At 28.8% G+C, this 15,074-nt stretch overlaps 4 protein-coding genes across 7 annotated transcripts; 2 read left to right on the forward strand and 2 right to left on the reverse strand.

The window, feature by feature from the left end:
• Positions 1-1,206: 1,206 nt before the first annotated feature.
• LOC118066127 (translation machinery-associated protein 16) lies at positions 1,207-3,207 on the reverse strand. Its single transcript, XM_035081925.1, has 6 exons — positions 3,187-3,207; positions 2,930-3,032; positions 2,755-2,846; positions 2,516-2,656; positions 2,261-2,409; positions 1,207-1,500 (listed from the first exon to the last, which is right to left on the reverse strand). Exons 2-6 carry the CDS (start codon positions 2,930-2,932, stop codon positions 1,238-1,240), a joined length of 648 nt encoding a protein of 215 aa, XP_034937816.1. The 5' UTR covers positions 2,933-3,032; positions 3,187-3,207; the 3' UTR covers positions 1,207-1,237.
• A 146-nt stretch (positions 3,208-3,353) lies between these two features.
• LOC118066125 (zinc finger protein Xfin-like) lies at positions 3,354-8,322 on the forward strand. Of its 4 annotated transcripts, none has more exons than XM_035081923.1 (4): positions 3,354-3,452; positions 3,538-3,863; positions 4,127-4,249; positions 4,318-8,321. In XM_035081923.1, exon 4 carries the CDS (start codon positions 4,413-4,415, stop codon positions 8,079-8,081), a length of 3,669 nt encoding a protein of 1,222 aa, XP_034937814.1. In that variant the 5' UTR covers positions 3,354-3,452; positions 3,538-3,863; positions 4,127-4,249; positions 4,318-4,412; the 3' UTR covers positions 8,082-8,321. The 4 variants fall into 4 exon arrangements, with proteins under 4 accessions (XP_034937814.1, XP_034937815.1, XP_034937812.1 ...); XM_035081924.1 differs by having other exon boundaries at positions 3,356-3,863; positions 4,318-4,824; positions 4,921-8,322; XM_035081921.1 differs by having other exon boundaries at positions 3,357-3,863.
• A 226-nt stretch (positions 8,323-8,548) lies between these two features.
• On the forward strand, positions 8,549-11,650 carry LOC118066128 (AMME syndrome candidate gene 1 protein homolog). Its single transcript, XM_035081927.1, has 4 exons — positions 8,549-8,950; positions 9,590-9,700; positions 9,776-9,981; positions 10,042-11,650. Exons 1-4 carry the CDS (start codon positions 8,739-8,741, stop codon positions 10,206-10,208), a joined length of 696 nt encoding a protein of 231 aa, XP_034937818.1. The 5' UTR covers positions 8,549-8,738; the 3' UTR covers positions 10,209-11,650.
• Positions 11,651-12,067: 417 nt separating this feature from the next.
• On the reverse strand, positions 12,068-13,457 carry LOC118066129 (uncharacterized). Its single transcript, XM_035081928.1, has 5 exons — positions 13,330-13,457; positions 13,032-13,238; positions 12,723-12,894; positions 12,520-12,648; positions 12,068-12,446 (listed from the first exon to the last, which is right to left on the reverse strand). The coding sequence occupies exons 2-5, from the start codon at positions 13,142-13,144 to the stop codon at positions 12,174-12,176; spliced, it is 687 nt and encodes a 228-aa protein (XP_034937819.1). The 5' UTR covers positions 13,145-13,238; positions 13,330-13,457; the 3' UTR covers positions 12,068-12,173.
• Between the last annotated feature and the right edge of the window lie 1,617 nt (positions 13,458-15,074).

Genomic DNA, 15,074 nt, shown 5'->3' on the forward strand with positions numbered 1-15,074 from the left:
GCCAGTGATCCAGCGCTTCCCTCAAGCTTATGAATCAGATATTCCAGAGTGCTTCGAACTTATAGTATCACTAGAAATTACGGAAACCGCAAGGTTACCAGCATAAGAGATCCCTTCGGCATAGGTAATTGCAGTCATGTAAGACAACATCAAAACTTCACCTGGGGTGCATTTATTCTTCATCGGCACGCGACGATATAAAAGTTGTTATAAAATGTATATTACTTCCGGCAAATTTTCCTTCACAGTAACCAAATGAACTCTGCACTTTGACTCTTTAATGTTGATTCTTTACAGTGTTATATGACAATGCTGAGTAAATTCTACGTAACGTGTTCCCGCAAGACAAATTATTACGGTTAACAGTATAAATAGAGTCCCACAAGAGTTTAATATCACGTTAAGGTGACGGTGAGAGAATGAGGGAAAAAGAAAGAGATGCAAGACATCGTATTTGTATCCATAAGGTGATTTTATTCCACCAAGACACAAGTCTGTTGCTCAGCCTCGCTAACTTTCACTATTTGCTACGTGATCCTCCCCTCCTGCTCTCACTCCTTGTCTTTGCCTCTTCTCGTGGTGTTAAGAGAAATTCTTCCACGATCGGAACTTCATCGATAGGTCGTTACCATCATTAGTGTGTCCTCTATTCGTTAGAATGAAATCAAATTATAACGAGAACAAAATTACCTAAAAATGATGATGACAAATAAGTCTGGTTTATTATCACTCATAATTTATTCAAGACCTTGCATGAACTTCTTATGATGCTAAATGATACGACAACCTATCATCAAAGGCCATCGTGAAAGGGAAAAAGCGAAGAATGCGGCTGCAGGAGATAGGAACTCTCATGATTTGGGGATTCGGGTTAGTGGAACGCGCGACTCGCGCTTGGCCCGCGGCATCTCCCCCCGTAGAATTACTCGTAAGAGGATAATAAATAATGAATAACCGTAGATACTTCCATATGTCCTCTGATCATTTGCCGACAGGTATTTCGAATTTCTTCCCAGATCCACGCTGAGTTTCACTCGAAAAGACCCACCGGCCTTTTTCGTCTGCCATCATCTTTGGTTCGATTAAAAAAACCATGTCGTCAGGTCACGTTCCAGCATTTTATTTTATTTTCTCTTACCTCTCAATTTTTCTTTTGATCCTCTTCAATAATTATAGGTTGAAAAATCAATACACAATTGCACGGAATTATTAAATAAAATATATATTTCTTCAATGATTAATCAGTATCCATTTTTGTTAAATCAGTTTTCAACTTTTGATCATTGTGTTTACGTTTTTGATCAGTTTCTTTTTCCGAAGATGCTGTTGTATCAATCTTTGGCTTCACTGGTTTGCTCTCGGATTTTAATATTTTTCTTTGCATTTCCTCCACGTGTCGCTTACCAAATCGGCGAAATACAAAGTTCGGGAGGTAGCGCACGTCTCCGTCCCATTTGCGCAACATTTCACACTGAGTAGAATTCAGGATGTTGGGTATTTCTGTAAAGTACCGACACATTTTTATAAGTGAAATTTAACTACACGTGTAAAATAATCAAGTACCCTATTTCATACTGATGTGACTAAACATAGATAATTTAAACTGAATAATTTATTCGTACAATTAATTACTGATTTTATGTTTTAGAATGTAATAAACTTCAATTTCTTATAATTACATTTAACTTAGCTATTTCAATTTACATTTATCATGTCCAATATAATTCATGTATTTTTAACAACTCACATGTGAATTTGAATTTAAAAAACTAATAACCAAAATTATATAAATACCCGAAACTTATTTACATGATGTGCTCTTATTGTTTTGTGATTGATTATTTTGAAAGTAAATATTCTTAGATAAATAAATATGACATTGAACCGTTAGATTTCTATAGAAGAACTCAAATCCTCAATTTGTTAATAAACTAAACCATATAAACAAACTTTCAATATCTGACTAATTGGTAAAAGTATCGATATCAATTTCCAGAAATCCTGATCAATTAATTGTCTACTAATCAATACTTAAAATAACGTCTCATACATCAGAATTCATTAGTTAATTGATTGTTTAACACACTGAGAATCAACTCGAATGAAAGTAAAATAATTATCATTTCATTTTTTTGTGTCAGTAGATATACTGGTTTCAATGAGTTTCATTTATAAACTATATAAATAATAATCCTTTGCTGTATGTTCAGTCAGTAGTTTATAGAAAAAATATTTATTTAAGATTGAAGCAAGTAGTTACCTATTCCACAGCCATTATATTCGTCGTGGTCTCGTTCTTTATTCATCCTAAGAATATCTTCACGACTTGCATGACTTCGATTTTTTTTATTCGGTACTTTGTTTTTCTGGGCTATCAAATCCAGTTCTTCATCATGTCGAGCAATATATCTATTTAACAAATCGAGAGAAATAATGGAAAAGTTCTGTTCTACTTCACGAACATTTTATTTTTAAATTATTTATATTTTTATATGATAGAAATTTTTTCATTTACTTCTCTAAAAGTTCTGCAGTCAGTTCAGGTGTATAAGGACAAATATCTGGAACCATATGTTCTTGAATCCATAATATTTTTTCTCTAATTAAATTCTGTTTTATTGTTCCAGCTAGTTTTGATTGTTCTTTATGAATAGCTCTGAAAATAACGAATTTATAAATATTTAAATAAATAATATGAATAAATAGTTCTGTATGCAATTATATAAAATTTGATTGCTTGTAATGATTATTTACCGATTATTTTTTTTTGTAATAGCTAACATCTTCCTGCTGTTAGGATGTAATACTTTTTTTTGCTTTCCAAAAGCCTCCTTTTTGCTGCTTGGCTGCAGAACAAATTATTAGTTCAATAATTAATTTCAATAAATAATATTATAATACGAAAGAAATATTTTAATTTATGACTTACCATTTTTATAAGTTTCCTAAATATTTTCTTATGTCAAGGCACCAAAACAAAGTACAAAATATAACCTTTTATGTTGTAGTTGTTACAAACAACTTCAAGCTTCCTATAAATAATTACTTGATTTAATTAAAGTACTACTTAAAACTATAAAAATTGAATAAAATAATCGATCATTTAAAGAAAAACAGGAATAAATAATGTTATAAAATTCTTCAAAACACGTGGACATTTGCAACATGCCAAACAAGACAACAAACCTCGAAGCATAGATTTTGCAACTTGCGACATCTATTTAGCGTAAAATAACTCCTGAAACTTGAGAAAGATGAACGAAACATGTCGGTAACTGTAGCGATGTTCATTTTTATTGAACATTGATTTTATCTACTTCTTTGTTACCGACAAACCAGTGTACGAATTCTAGACCGAATAGATAGTGTGCTAATAAAATTGGCGGTTTTGCAAAAATTTTCTGATTCTTACTATATTCATTACCACTTTTTCTTGAATCTGATTTACTAGAGTATATTATTTTAATAACAATTACCATCTTTATTTTTATAATAATAATTCAATTATTTTATAACCTTAAAAAATTATTTTATTAGCTTATCATCTCAATCATAAAGCTCTATACACTCCTGTTTGTGCGACGTTGCCAAAAAACAGTACCCATAAATTGACGTTGTGGATTTCCTCAAGTTCCAAGCACTAAATGTGATTTCACATTCTTTTCTTCAGACGTCCATAAGACTTTGGTTGTAGAAATTTTAGCAAACTCTATATCAATTGTCACCAGCCATACTATATTGTGCTATATATTGTATGTCGTTGTATGGAGTTTAGATTACTATAAGTGTTTATATCATCGTAAATATTGACTTTATACATATTTATGCTATATTTAATACGGTTCGCAATTTAAAAAAATATAGTAAGTTTGTTTTCATTTACAAAGTTAATCATTCGTTTATCATAATTTTGCGTATTTTTTTGGTTTTGTTTGCTAAAATGATCTGCTTCTGTATGATTTTTAATGAATTGGTCTATCATGTTCTACTAATATAAAAGGTTAAATATGTGCAATTTTTATTCATTATTTATTAATGTATATCTACGATATTAAATTTAAAGTTTTTTACGTGACTTCTATTACGTACATTTAAATTTTTCTAATGGTTTGCTTATGTTTTTTAGATTAGATTGATACCAAAGATGACAAAAACACATGAAAAATAATTGACGAGTAAAAGTCCTTGAAAATTTTATCATTTATTATCTATGACTAATTTTCAAATAAAAAAGTAGTTTACAAAAAAGGTAATAATATTTTGGTTATCATTAATTGTAATAGTAATCAGTGGTTCAAATTTGTTTATTAATTTCAGGTAACTGCACAATAACATGAAATTGAATAAAGAGTATTAATTTATAGAAATTAAATACGAAAAAGTAATCAAGAAATTAATCGATTGTATAAAAAATGATTAACTCGTCAAAAATAAACAGTAATCAAGTGCCAAATAGCAAAACATTGAATAAAAATCAAAGTCAAATAAATTTAAAGCATAAAAATAAAGACAATTCAAGTTCCAATGAAACCAACATTGATAATCATAATAAAATGAATATTAAAGATGAAACAATTGAAATTTCTGATAGTGATTCAGAAAGTATAAAATGTATTGTATGCAATGAACAATTTTACGAAAAATTACATTTACGTGAGCATCTCATATCATCGCATCCAGAATTACCTGATTTAATTGTTTGCGATTTATGTAATGAAAGTTTTTTAAATGAAGACGAATTACGTGATCATGTTTCAAATGATCATGATAATAATGTCAATTCAAAAAAAGATATTCTTCAACAAATCTCCAGCCACAGTAAAGGTAAGCCAAAAAAATTAAAACATCGTAGGCTGTTTTATTTAAAAAAGTATTTACAAATAACCAATAAATTATTCGGTAAATTGGATAATAAAACAGTTATAAGAACCTCTCAAAGAAAAATTGCCAGAAGGAAATGGATGAGAGAACAATTGGAATCAAGTAAAGATAATGGCAATTCCACTAATTCTCATAACGAAAGCGTAATTGATTCAGAAAAAAATAATTTACAATATCCTACATCAACAGTTGAAATCGAAGAAAGTTCTGAACATGTAGATTTTTTAGACCAAAATCATGACGAATCTAATTCTTCCAGTAAATCACAAAAACATTCGAATGATAATTATAATAACTGTGATAATAATTCAGAACTTTTACAAGAAACTGTTGCAGACTCATCAGTTTCCAATCAATCTGCTTTTAATGAATTTCAAGAATTAACAACTGAAAATAGTAGTCTTGCATCTACTAAAGAAAATTCTGAAGCTGAATTAACTACTGAATTTATTAGTATTGGTGATGGTAATGTTGATAAAATTATAATTGATGATGATTCATTTGAATATAATGTTGAAAATAATCCATCTGTAAAAAACGATAATTGTAATGAAATTACGAACAATTCGAATAAGGGCTCAAGTGATATTATTAGTACTACATGTTATGCTATGTCGAATAGCAACCATGAATTAGCAAAAAAAATAACAAATAATGAAGGAAAAATGCCCAAAATTTCTACACCAAATAAGTCAACCATGTGTAGAACATATCTAGATAAATTTGCTACTCCAATTGTACAAAAACCAACAACAACTAACGTAAAAAGTAATGAAGTAAGAAGCGCAGTTTATTGTTATATGTGTAATGAAATATTTTGTTTGATGGACCAAAAATGTATGAAAGTTACTGAAGGAGATAAAGAACTGATTAAATGTTTGTTTTGTAATCGTAAATTTGCAATGAAAACAACTCTAGAAAAGCATGTAGCTTACTCTCATTTAAATTGTGAATGTATTAAAAATTTAAAACCCGTTAAAACATTTTCAACAACTGATCAAAATTTTGATCAAGGAAATGGAGTCGTTAATTCGAATTATGAGTGTTCAATTTGTCATAAAACATTTCTTTATTATAGTAGATTTAATTATCATGTTCTCAATGCTCATGAAATAACGTCAACTTTTAAAGAGCGATTAACCATTGGTAAACCTGAATATTTAAGACGTTTATCTACTACAAACTTTTTATGTAAAGCATCAAATAACGAAGAGTCAGCACCATTAAAAAGTACAACAAAGAATAGAAATACACCAATAAGATGTATGAGTTGTGAATTAGTTTTCAATTCATGTAAAGATTACGTTGATCATATTAAAAAGACTCATAAAGATGTTAAACCTATTGAAGAAAGTTCGTGGTATCCATTTCCTGAACCAAACCCTGAAGTATTAACTTCTTCATTAAGACTCTTACAAAATTTAAGAGGTAAAAGCTTTATATCAGAAAATAACACAGAAAAAAATTTTCATGAATTACGAAAGACCTGTAAACGATGCAACAGAGAATTCGATTCAATCAGAGAATTAAGTAAACATTTTTATTTAGTTCATGAGGATCCTAGTGATAGTCAACCTCCCCGTACTTCAACACCAACTCCTACCACATCTACTGTCACAACTCTTACCACTACTGTTTCTGGAGAGAGACGTACACATGATTGGTTTTGTTTACATTGTTCTCAACGATTTAAAATGTTACAAAGCTATATTCGTCATAGATATTTTGTCCATGATGATGAGTCGATGGTACACATCTGTGAAAACTGTTGTAAAATTTTAACGTCTTTAGAAATGGTTAATCTTCATGTGTGTTCAAATGTTACATCTTGGACATGTAAACAGTGTAATGAATCATTTCCATCTAGTATTGCTCTTCGGCTTCATAATACTGAAAAACATTACGAATTACCAGGACCACATATTTGTCCAACGTGTGAAAAAAAATTTTTAACAAAAACAATGTTATTAAGACATGTACAAAATAAGAATTGCTATCCCCATATTTGTCCACCGGAACCATCAGATATTGCGGTAGAAAATTCTACTGTAAACATTGATAGTTTGAAAATAACTAAAAATGCATCTAATTATTCAAAATTAGCAGAAAGTAAACAATCCAAGGAAATAACGAGTATTAAGAATTTTACAAATATCGAAGTTCTTCAAGAAGATGTGCTGCTGCGTAAATCTACTCTAGAAGAGGGAAAAGAAGAATCAGAAGATGAAGATATTTCAAAATATCTTAAATTTCATACGAAAGAAAAAAAATCGGAAGATGACAAAATTTATCAATGCAGTATGTGTAAGTTGTACTTTTTGTCAAAATCAGGATTAAAGCTTCATATCAATCGAGCTCATACTTCAGCTGTTGAAATTTGTCAGCTTTGCTATCGGATGTATGATACGGGGAATCTCGTGAGACATATTATCGATCAACATCTCAAAACTAATAAGACTAATGAACCTAAAGGAGTTAATAATTCTGAAACGAAAGAAAATGATATTGAGAAGGATACAGAAGAGCTTATCAAATTATTGGGAACAAAACATTTATTAGCTCTTTGTGAGTATCAAAGACATTTAGAATTAAACTTTAATCTTATTGCTTGTCCAAGATGTTCATCAGCCTTCGAAACTTCTGAACAATATCGATTACATAATGCTAATGTACATGATAAATTGTGTGCACTCTGTGATGCACATTTTAACACTGGTTCAGAAGCTGCAAATCATAAATCCACAGTTCATGGGTCAATTCCTTGTTACGTTTGGTTTGCTCATAAGATTATTTTAGCAATTGGTGATACAAAAACATTTGAAGAAACCGCAGAGAAAATTATTGTAGAAAATATGACTGGAAATAATGGAGATGAAAATGATGAACAATTAGAAGAGGAAAGTTTACCACTTGAATCTGAAGATGCATGTAATGAAGATGCAGTTACATCAATTGAAGATCAGAATACGCAAGATCAGAATCAAGAGCAAAAAATGATTCTCACTGTGGATCCAGATGTCTCAGTAGACCCCTCAGATGAAGATGATGAGTTAAGACTTTTTCTTGTTGTTACTGAGCAGGATCTTGAAAAATATAAAAATAATCTAACACAACTTGCAACGCAAATAAGTTCTGCGTGTAATATATTCTCAACTGAAGATATTGAGAAATTATTGCAATTATATGTCAAAAATGATTAATTTTTTATTTTTAGTAGATATTAAACATTAAGTTTGAATAGTTATTTTATTCTTTCATTTACTTTTATTTTTCATTTTATTTTACAATGAATTTGAGTTTTTGTAATTACTTTCCTTATTCTGAAAAAAAACTGTACAGTAAATATAAGCATGTTTAAATTGTACAATAAGTTACGGTGGAATTTTGTAAATTATAAAATTGATCTTTTTGTAAAGTAAAAATAATCCTTTCATCAAACAATAAATCAACAATTTCAATTAACTTCAATTGACTACAATATTTGAAAAATTGATACAATTGTCATACTGAAAGAAATAAATAATTTATTTATCTAAGAACATGTACCACTAATGTTTTTGCATAATCATTTAATTTTTAAAATAAAATTTCTAAAATATTTTGAATTTCGAAATTTTAACTCGTACACAAGCGCCGCCAGGTGTAAATTGCGAGAAACAATTAATCTTTGTATGAGTGATAAATCCATGTGTGCTATGTATTACGGATGATAGTTCTGAGTGTGTGGCTGTGAGTGTTTTGTTACTGACAGTAGTTTCTCTTGTAGCAAAATAGTGTGTGGTGGTGTGAGGTAGTGCGAGGTTGTCAGCAAATTTCGCGGGCTGTGCTCGATATTTAAGTGAAATAAAAACATAACCATGGCTTCTGGAGATAGTGGAACTAAAAAACAAAAATTAAACAATTCATCGAGCACAGCTTACAAAGGAGCAATGGCACAAAATGGAATGAATGGTACTCAAAATCCATCTATCGTTCATCCTGAAATGGGCTTCTATTGCTTCGATGTGTTATATTGTCAACTGCATCAACTTGACCCACCAAAAGCACCCAATTTTAGTAATGAAGCATTGTAAGTTGCATTTTACTAAATTAAATATGAATATGCATATGAATATGGTAAACAATGGTGTTTTGATTTCGACCCTTTACCCTACTGTAAACATACATTTTCCGTTACATTTACTGGAGACTGGTTGATTTTTCTCTCATCGCCATCTTACTCCCTTTGTTCTCCTCTTATTTTTACTCTCACGACCTCTATGCATTTCTTTCTTTGTTCGAACTTGCTAACATACGTCTTATTTTTTATGTCAATACATTATAGCCAAAAGCTTTTTTAAATTTAAAATTTCAAAAAGCTACTATGTACTTTTGTATAAAAAGAATGAACACAAAATAAAGACGATCGAAGAATACATTTTTACAGAGAATGAGTATTGCTACTATGGTTAGTATTAAAATTTTAATCTATGTAAATATTTATTCACGCATATGAGCATAATGAAGTTATAATTACTTGATAATTTCGTTCCTGTTGTAATTTAAAATCTATTTACGTTTTTTTTTAATTGCTCATAAATTTTATTATTAATAATTAAATAGTAAAATATGTAGTTAAATTCATGAGATTCTTTATTTGAATTATTACTTATTTTTATAATTCAATTATTCATTAGTATTGTGTATTTATTTTTAATTAATTTTTCAGTCCTTTATTCGTCACCTGGATGATTGGGAAAGATATGCGATTGAGGGGATGCATTGGAACATTCAATGCCATGCATTTACATGCAGGACTCAAGGAATATGCCGCCACAAGGTGAAGAAATTATTTATAACGTTCAGAATTTTTATCAGTATTATCTATGAATTTTTTGTTCTTTTCTTTCTCCAGTGCGTTCAAAGATTCAAGATTCAATCCAATTACCCGTGATGAATTTCCACGATTACATGTAAGTGTTTCAATTCTTCGACACTTTGAAGACGGCGTGGATTACTTAGATTGGGAGCTAGGAGTACATGGTATTCTTATTGAGTTCCACAATGAAAAAGGAAATAAAAGGACTGCTACATATTTGCCAAATGTTGCAGAGGAACAAGGTAAGTTGTTTCTTATATATAATGAAAAAACAAATAATCAAAAATTGAATTTTTATTTAGGCTGGAACCAGATACAAACGATAGATTCATTATTACATAAAGGAGGATACAAAGGATCAGTAACTCCTGATTTAAGACGTAGTTTGAAATTAAAACGATATCAGTGTGAAAAAATAACAGTGAGTTATCAAGAATACATTACCCACTTGCACAATCGACGATGCTAGCAAATGACCAGAATATTATTACTATCAGTGGTGATACCTTATTCATTAGGTGTCCATGATTCTTCTTGTAATAATTCTCTGCCCCAGTTGAATAATTTAGAACAAAATTATATAATAGATAATAAACAGCGAACGTTGGCAAGTGTAAGATTCAATATGTTTTTATCTATAAGACAATTTTTCACGTTATTAATACCGACGAAATATTCTTCATATTTATAAAATTAAAAGTCGGCTATATAATTTTTCATAAAATACAAATAATTATTCAGAAAAATTAACAAGTAATGATACTATTCATGAATATAATAAACTGGCGGCAATTTCCACACTTATAAAATACTTTTTGTTGTTTAAATGGTGCCTAAAATTTGTGTGTTTTACTATACATAAATAGTTTCCTCAATTATATTTGTTTATGGAATAATATTGTTCTTGTATTACTATTTGCTCATTTGTTCGAGCATTAACAGCATATCGTAATGTCAACTTATTTATAATAATTATGTAATTACTGTGTCCACTTATATGATAGCAATCTTAAAAAAGATCAATTTCGTAACTTCTACCAGATGATAATTTTCTTTTTTTTATTTTACATTCATAATAATCAGTATAATTTACTTATTTCAAGTAATGTTCATTTTATCTGTTATTAATCATTGAATATTAGTTTGCTTTGTTTGATAAAAACTATTCTATTAAATTTTTAATAAATTGCAACTTATTCAATTTCTGATAATTAGATTAACGAGATTGATAATAGAGTAGTTTTATTTGTTCAAATGTTAAATTAAAACTTCTACAGTTGTGAAGTTAATGGATAATTAGCATAATGTATTTGACAAAAAAAGTGATTATAGTTGATTGCTATTATTTTCTTATTGAATTTAATTAATAATTATTCAATTTATTCCCTAACACCAATTTTTAATGATAATTTACTCATAAATGTAAAAAATGGGAAGAGTTGAAGTTATTAAGAAAATCTTATTGATGAAAATGATAATATAGATATAAGGTACTAAGTATGACGACGATCTCATGGTGATTTTTTTATTGTTGTGTGGTTTATGATGCTATAAAACTGTAAAGACAGTACCATAGGTTGTAAAAATACAAAAAGAACAATGAAATAAATATATTAATTATTTGATATGAAAAAAATTCAAATAGTCGTCGTATATATTGACTACAGAATGCTCATTAGTTTAAGAAACACAGCAGTAAAATAAACCACGATAAAAAAAAAGATTTAATTTTATTATTCAAGTATTTGGCAGAATATCAAATTGATTTTTTTTTGTTACATGAATAATTTTGCTTTATTTAGATGGCCAGTCGTTTCATAGTCTGGTTATTGCACTGCCAATTTATTGATTGTTGTATCTATCATATTAAGAAAAACGAAGTTAATAAAAATTATTACATTATTACTTAAATTCTATTTACTTAAATAGTCGTTACTTATTCATAAAATTCAATCATTGTTATATGTATTAATTGAATTATTTGAAAAGTATATAATTAAACGCCCAATTAACTGCCAATACTGTTGCTTGTAACATAAAAAATATTATTAAGTAATGATATAATTTAAATGATGATAGAAAATTGAAATTAGTGCAATTGCTAAAATTATTTCCATGAAATGTGTTGCAATTTAAATAAAATCTAATGAATAAAAAAAAAAGTTAAATTAAAAAAATTATTCATTTTTAACTTGTAAAATTTTATTAGAGCAATAATAAAAATACTATTATTTATAGTATTCATGATGTTTTATGCTTACCTCGAAATTATTTATTTTCAATAGTTTAGATACATTGAATAATTACATTTGGATTGCTCACTTTGAATGCATTAAATAATTTTTTATTCAAAACTGATATCATGTAACTATTCAATAAAGTGATATATAAACAGTTTAAAAATATATAACAACTATAATTAATAGTCCATAATTCATGTTTTTCCATTCGAAAGTTTCTTTGGATTTGTTTCAGGTGGTATTTTATTAATTTCATTTAATTCTATTTCATTTTTCATCAATTTTTTGTGGATCTTTGCTAAAGCTACACTCTCCAAATATGTTATAAAACCTGCAGCAATAAAGTTCAAAATTACATGTCTCACAATTTTCTTTTTCAGTGATTCCACTAATTTCAAGTATAATTTGAATATTCCTTGTCCATCAGCAAAATATGGTATTCTATATGTTGCATATTTATTGGCCATCTAAAATTATCAAAATAATTACTATATTATTAATCATTTAATAAGGGCAAAAACAAGAGAAAAATTTACTTACATACAAGTTTGTACATGAACTGAGAATAGATGGATAAAGTACACAGCTTCCTAATTGGAGTAGTATTGCTTGGGTCTCAATACAAACAGGACAAGAAGCCTTTAAAGTTATGATTTTTTCTGTAATAATCTTTTTGGAACGAGATTCATAAAATTAGTACTGTTTAATAAGTATGTCATAAAAAATAAATAAGTATCTTTTACCGATTGATGACTCAATCCTATCACTGTAAATGTTGCTAGGCTTACTGTATAATGAGAAATTACTTTTCCGTAATTACGTAAATTTAATTTTGATCTAATAGCACTATTTATCCGTATAGATGTTATTGCCCCTAATCCTGCTAAAATGGGTGTTCCAAGAAAAAAAGGCCACCTGTAGCATTAATAATAGCATTGAAATTGAATCATAGTAAAGAGTAAATTCAGAAATAGTAAATTTATTTAAAAGATTGATTTATAATACACATTTTCAAAAAAAAAGAATTGTGGTAAACAATCCAATTTACATACACATCTATGAAATTTGGCCAATTATTGATTAGTTTCCATTGATGGTCAAATGCTTCTTCCGGTGTTAGTTTAATTGCTCCTTCAGGTATTTTTTTACCAATTGATAAAGCCATTTATTTATTGTATAAATCTATGTTGACTGTTTCAAAATTTTATTAGAATAATTGGCTATTGTAAGCTATGTTACAGGTAACTTTGAAAATTTTTCTGTATAATTTATTTAAAAAAAATAAATTAAAGTAATTGCAAATCACAATATTTCAAATGGTAGTATAGACATAAATATTAATTATTTTACCATGCTGAGTGATTGCAGCACGTTGTGCTGGACTGAGTATAAGTTGATATAAATATACATGGAAATAAAAAAAAGTCAATTGAGTGTCGTTCATGTATTTCCAACGAAAGGTGATCTACCGACACCATCATTGAAGCGTTAGAATTATTTTTCTATAAAATATATATTTTTAAAAACCCATTTTAAAATTCTATTTTGATTATATTAATATGATTTACTCTATTTTTATATATTAAAGAATCGTAATTATTCATTTGTTTCGACATTTTATGAAATTTATACTACTGCGCATTTGTTTTACGCAGATATGTAAGGAGTAGGGATGAGCACGCTTTCGCGTCGGTTTGTGTTCAATTTTGCCGGGAACTTCGTTAGAAGTAGTAGCGGTTCGGAGCGTGTCGTTAATTTTTGGTGTTTTTTTTTTATTAATAAAATAAGTGATGTGCAAATTTGTTTTTATTCAAAAAGAGTGTTTTATTATTTATAATAAATATTATTTAAGTTTTAATTTTGTTGACGCGTCGATTTTTTATTTATTTTAGGAAAGTGAGCATTTATACGTAAATTTATTTTTATATTTAAAATTTTTTTGTGTATGTGTATATTTTTACAACAATATATTGCATGGATTATATCACTAAGAATAATGGGATTCATCAGAAAAGGTATGTCATACGATTTATTTTGAAATTCCGAATTTATTCAATTCAAACATTTCCAAGTATTCTGTTCTGAATAAATTTCGTGGAATTGTTGACTATCCGGAGTAGCGTTGATGTTTTGTTTGCTCCAATTTTGTTTTGTTGAGAGATAATTTCCGAACAAGTTTCTAAGCAATATTTAGCCTTTATAAAATTTTCATTATGAATAACAATACTTGAATTATTATTTTATCAAAATAGAAATGTAGCTAATTTGAATTCTCCGAAAACAAAAGAATTTTGTTTTCTGAGTTCTCTGATGAATTGCAAGATGGCGCATATTTGACTATTGACGGTTAGCGACACATTGCGGCAAATAATTCATCTATAAACGACGCTGAGCTTGCAGTCAGATTCAAACCATCCCTTGGTAAATACGGTAAGGGGATGATTTGACATATAACAGACGCATTCTCTAGCTTGGCATCGTTACATGACGTCATAAGACGCAATCGACCAATCACACTAGTCGCAAGTCAGTTTTCCGGCTGCTAAACTCGCGTTTCGCCATATTGCCGTGTTTGTGGTGTGTTTATCAGTGTTTATATTAGTTTCTCGTGCGTAATTCATCGCGAATCGTCAATATTTTTAACATCTCGTGACCGTACGAATGTTGAACCGAACCATCTGGTTTATTATAACCAATTTTAAGTCAGTGACATTGTAGTGAGTGCGATAAAAAAAAGTAGACTGATTGTTGCTGTTATTCCTGTTTGTCCTTGAGGAGTTCTATCAACATTTTAAAGTCTTTTGGCTGGAATACGTGTCCTTATCATCAGGAAAAATGCCAGTTCGTAAACAAGGTGGTAAGCTCATACTAAGTAGTTAAAAGTTTAAGTTCCGAATGTTAACCTCACCCTCTAGGGTCCTTTTGATCTAATTTTTCCGTCGCTTAGGTCATTCGGTTAGGTCAACCTGTCATTCAATTCTATCATGTTTTCTTACATCCTTCATTCAATATTGATTTTTCAGTTTATTTTTTTTCCTCATTAGTTCTTTTCATCTTTGATGTTGTTTTCTCTTTATCTTTTTCTATCATCATTT

The sequence above is a fragment of the Chelonus insularis genome, unplaced genomic scaffold, assembly GCF_013357705.1.
Source record: "Chelonus insularis isolate UGA/USDA-ARS -01 unplaced genomic scaffold, ASM1335770v1 contig_328_pilon, whole genome shotgun sequence".
NCBI lineage: Eukaryota > Metazoa > Arthropoda > Insecta > Hymenoptera > Braconidae > Chelonus > Chelonus insularis.

Bases quoted from the DNA above. Each gene is read 5' to 3' on its own strand.
- LOC118066125 (XM_035081923.1), top strand. From the start codon at position 4,413: ATGATTAACTCGTCAAAAATAAACAGTAATCAAGTGCCAAATAGCAAA.
- LOC118066129 (XM_035081928.1), bottom strand. From the start codon at position 13,144: ATGGCTTTATCAATTGGTAAAAAAATACCTGAAGGAGCAATTAAACTA. The intron at 12,895-13,031 runs GTATGTAAATTG...TTAATGCTACAG, and splicing joins TGGCCAAATTTCATAGATGT to GTGGCCTTTTTTTCTTGGAA. The intron at 12,649-12,722 runs GTAAAAGATACT...CGTTCCAAAAAG, and splicing joins TAGGATTGAGTCATCAATCG to ATTATTACAGAAAAAATCAT.
- LOC118066128 (XM_035081927.1), top strand. From the start codon at position 8,739: ATGGCTTCTGGAGATAGTGGAACTAAAAAACAAAAATTAAACAATTCA. The intron at 9,701-9,775 runs GTGAAGAAATTA...TTCTTTCTCCAG, and splicing joins AAGGAATATGCCGCCACAAG to TGCGTTCAAAGATTCAAGAT. The intron at 9,982-10,041 runs GTAAGTTGTTTC...ATTTTTATTTAG, and splicing joins AAATGTTGCAGAGGAACAAG to GCTGGAACCAGATACAAACG.
- LOC118066127 (XM_035081925.1), bottom strand. The intron at 2,657-2,754 runs GTAAATAATCAT...CGTTATTTTCAG, and splicing joins ATTACAAAAAAAAATAATCG to AGCTATTCATAAAGAACAAT. The intron at 2,410-2,515 runs GTAAATGAAAAA...TTTGTTAAATAG, and splicing joins ACTGCAGAACTTTTAGAGAA to ATATATTGCTCGACATGATG.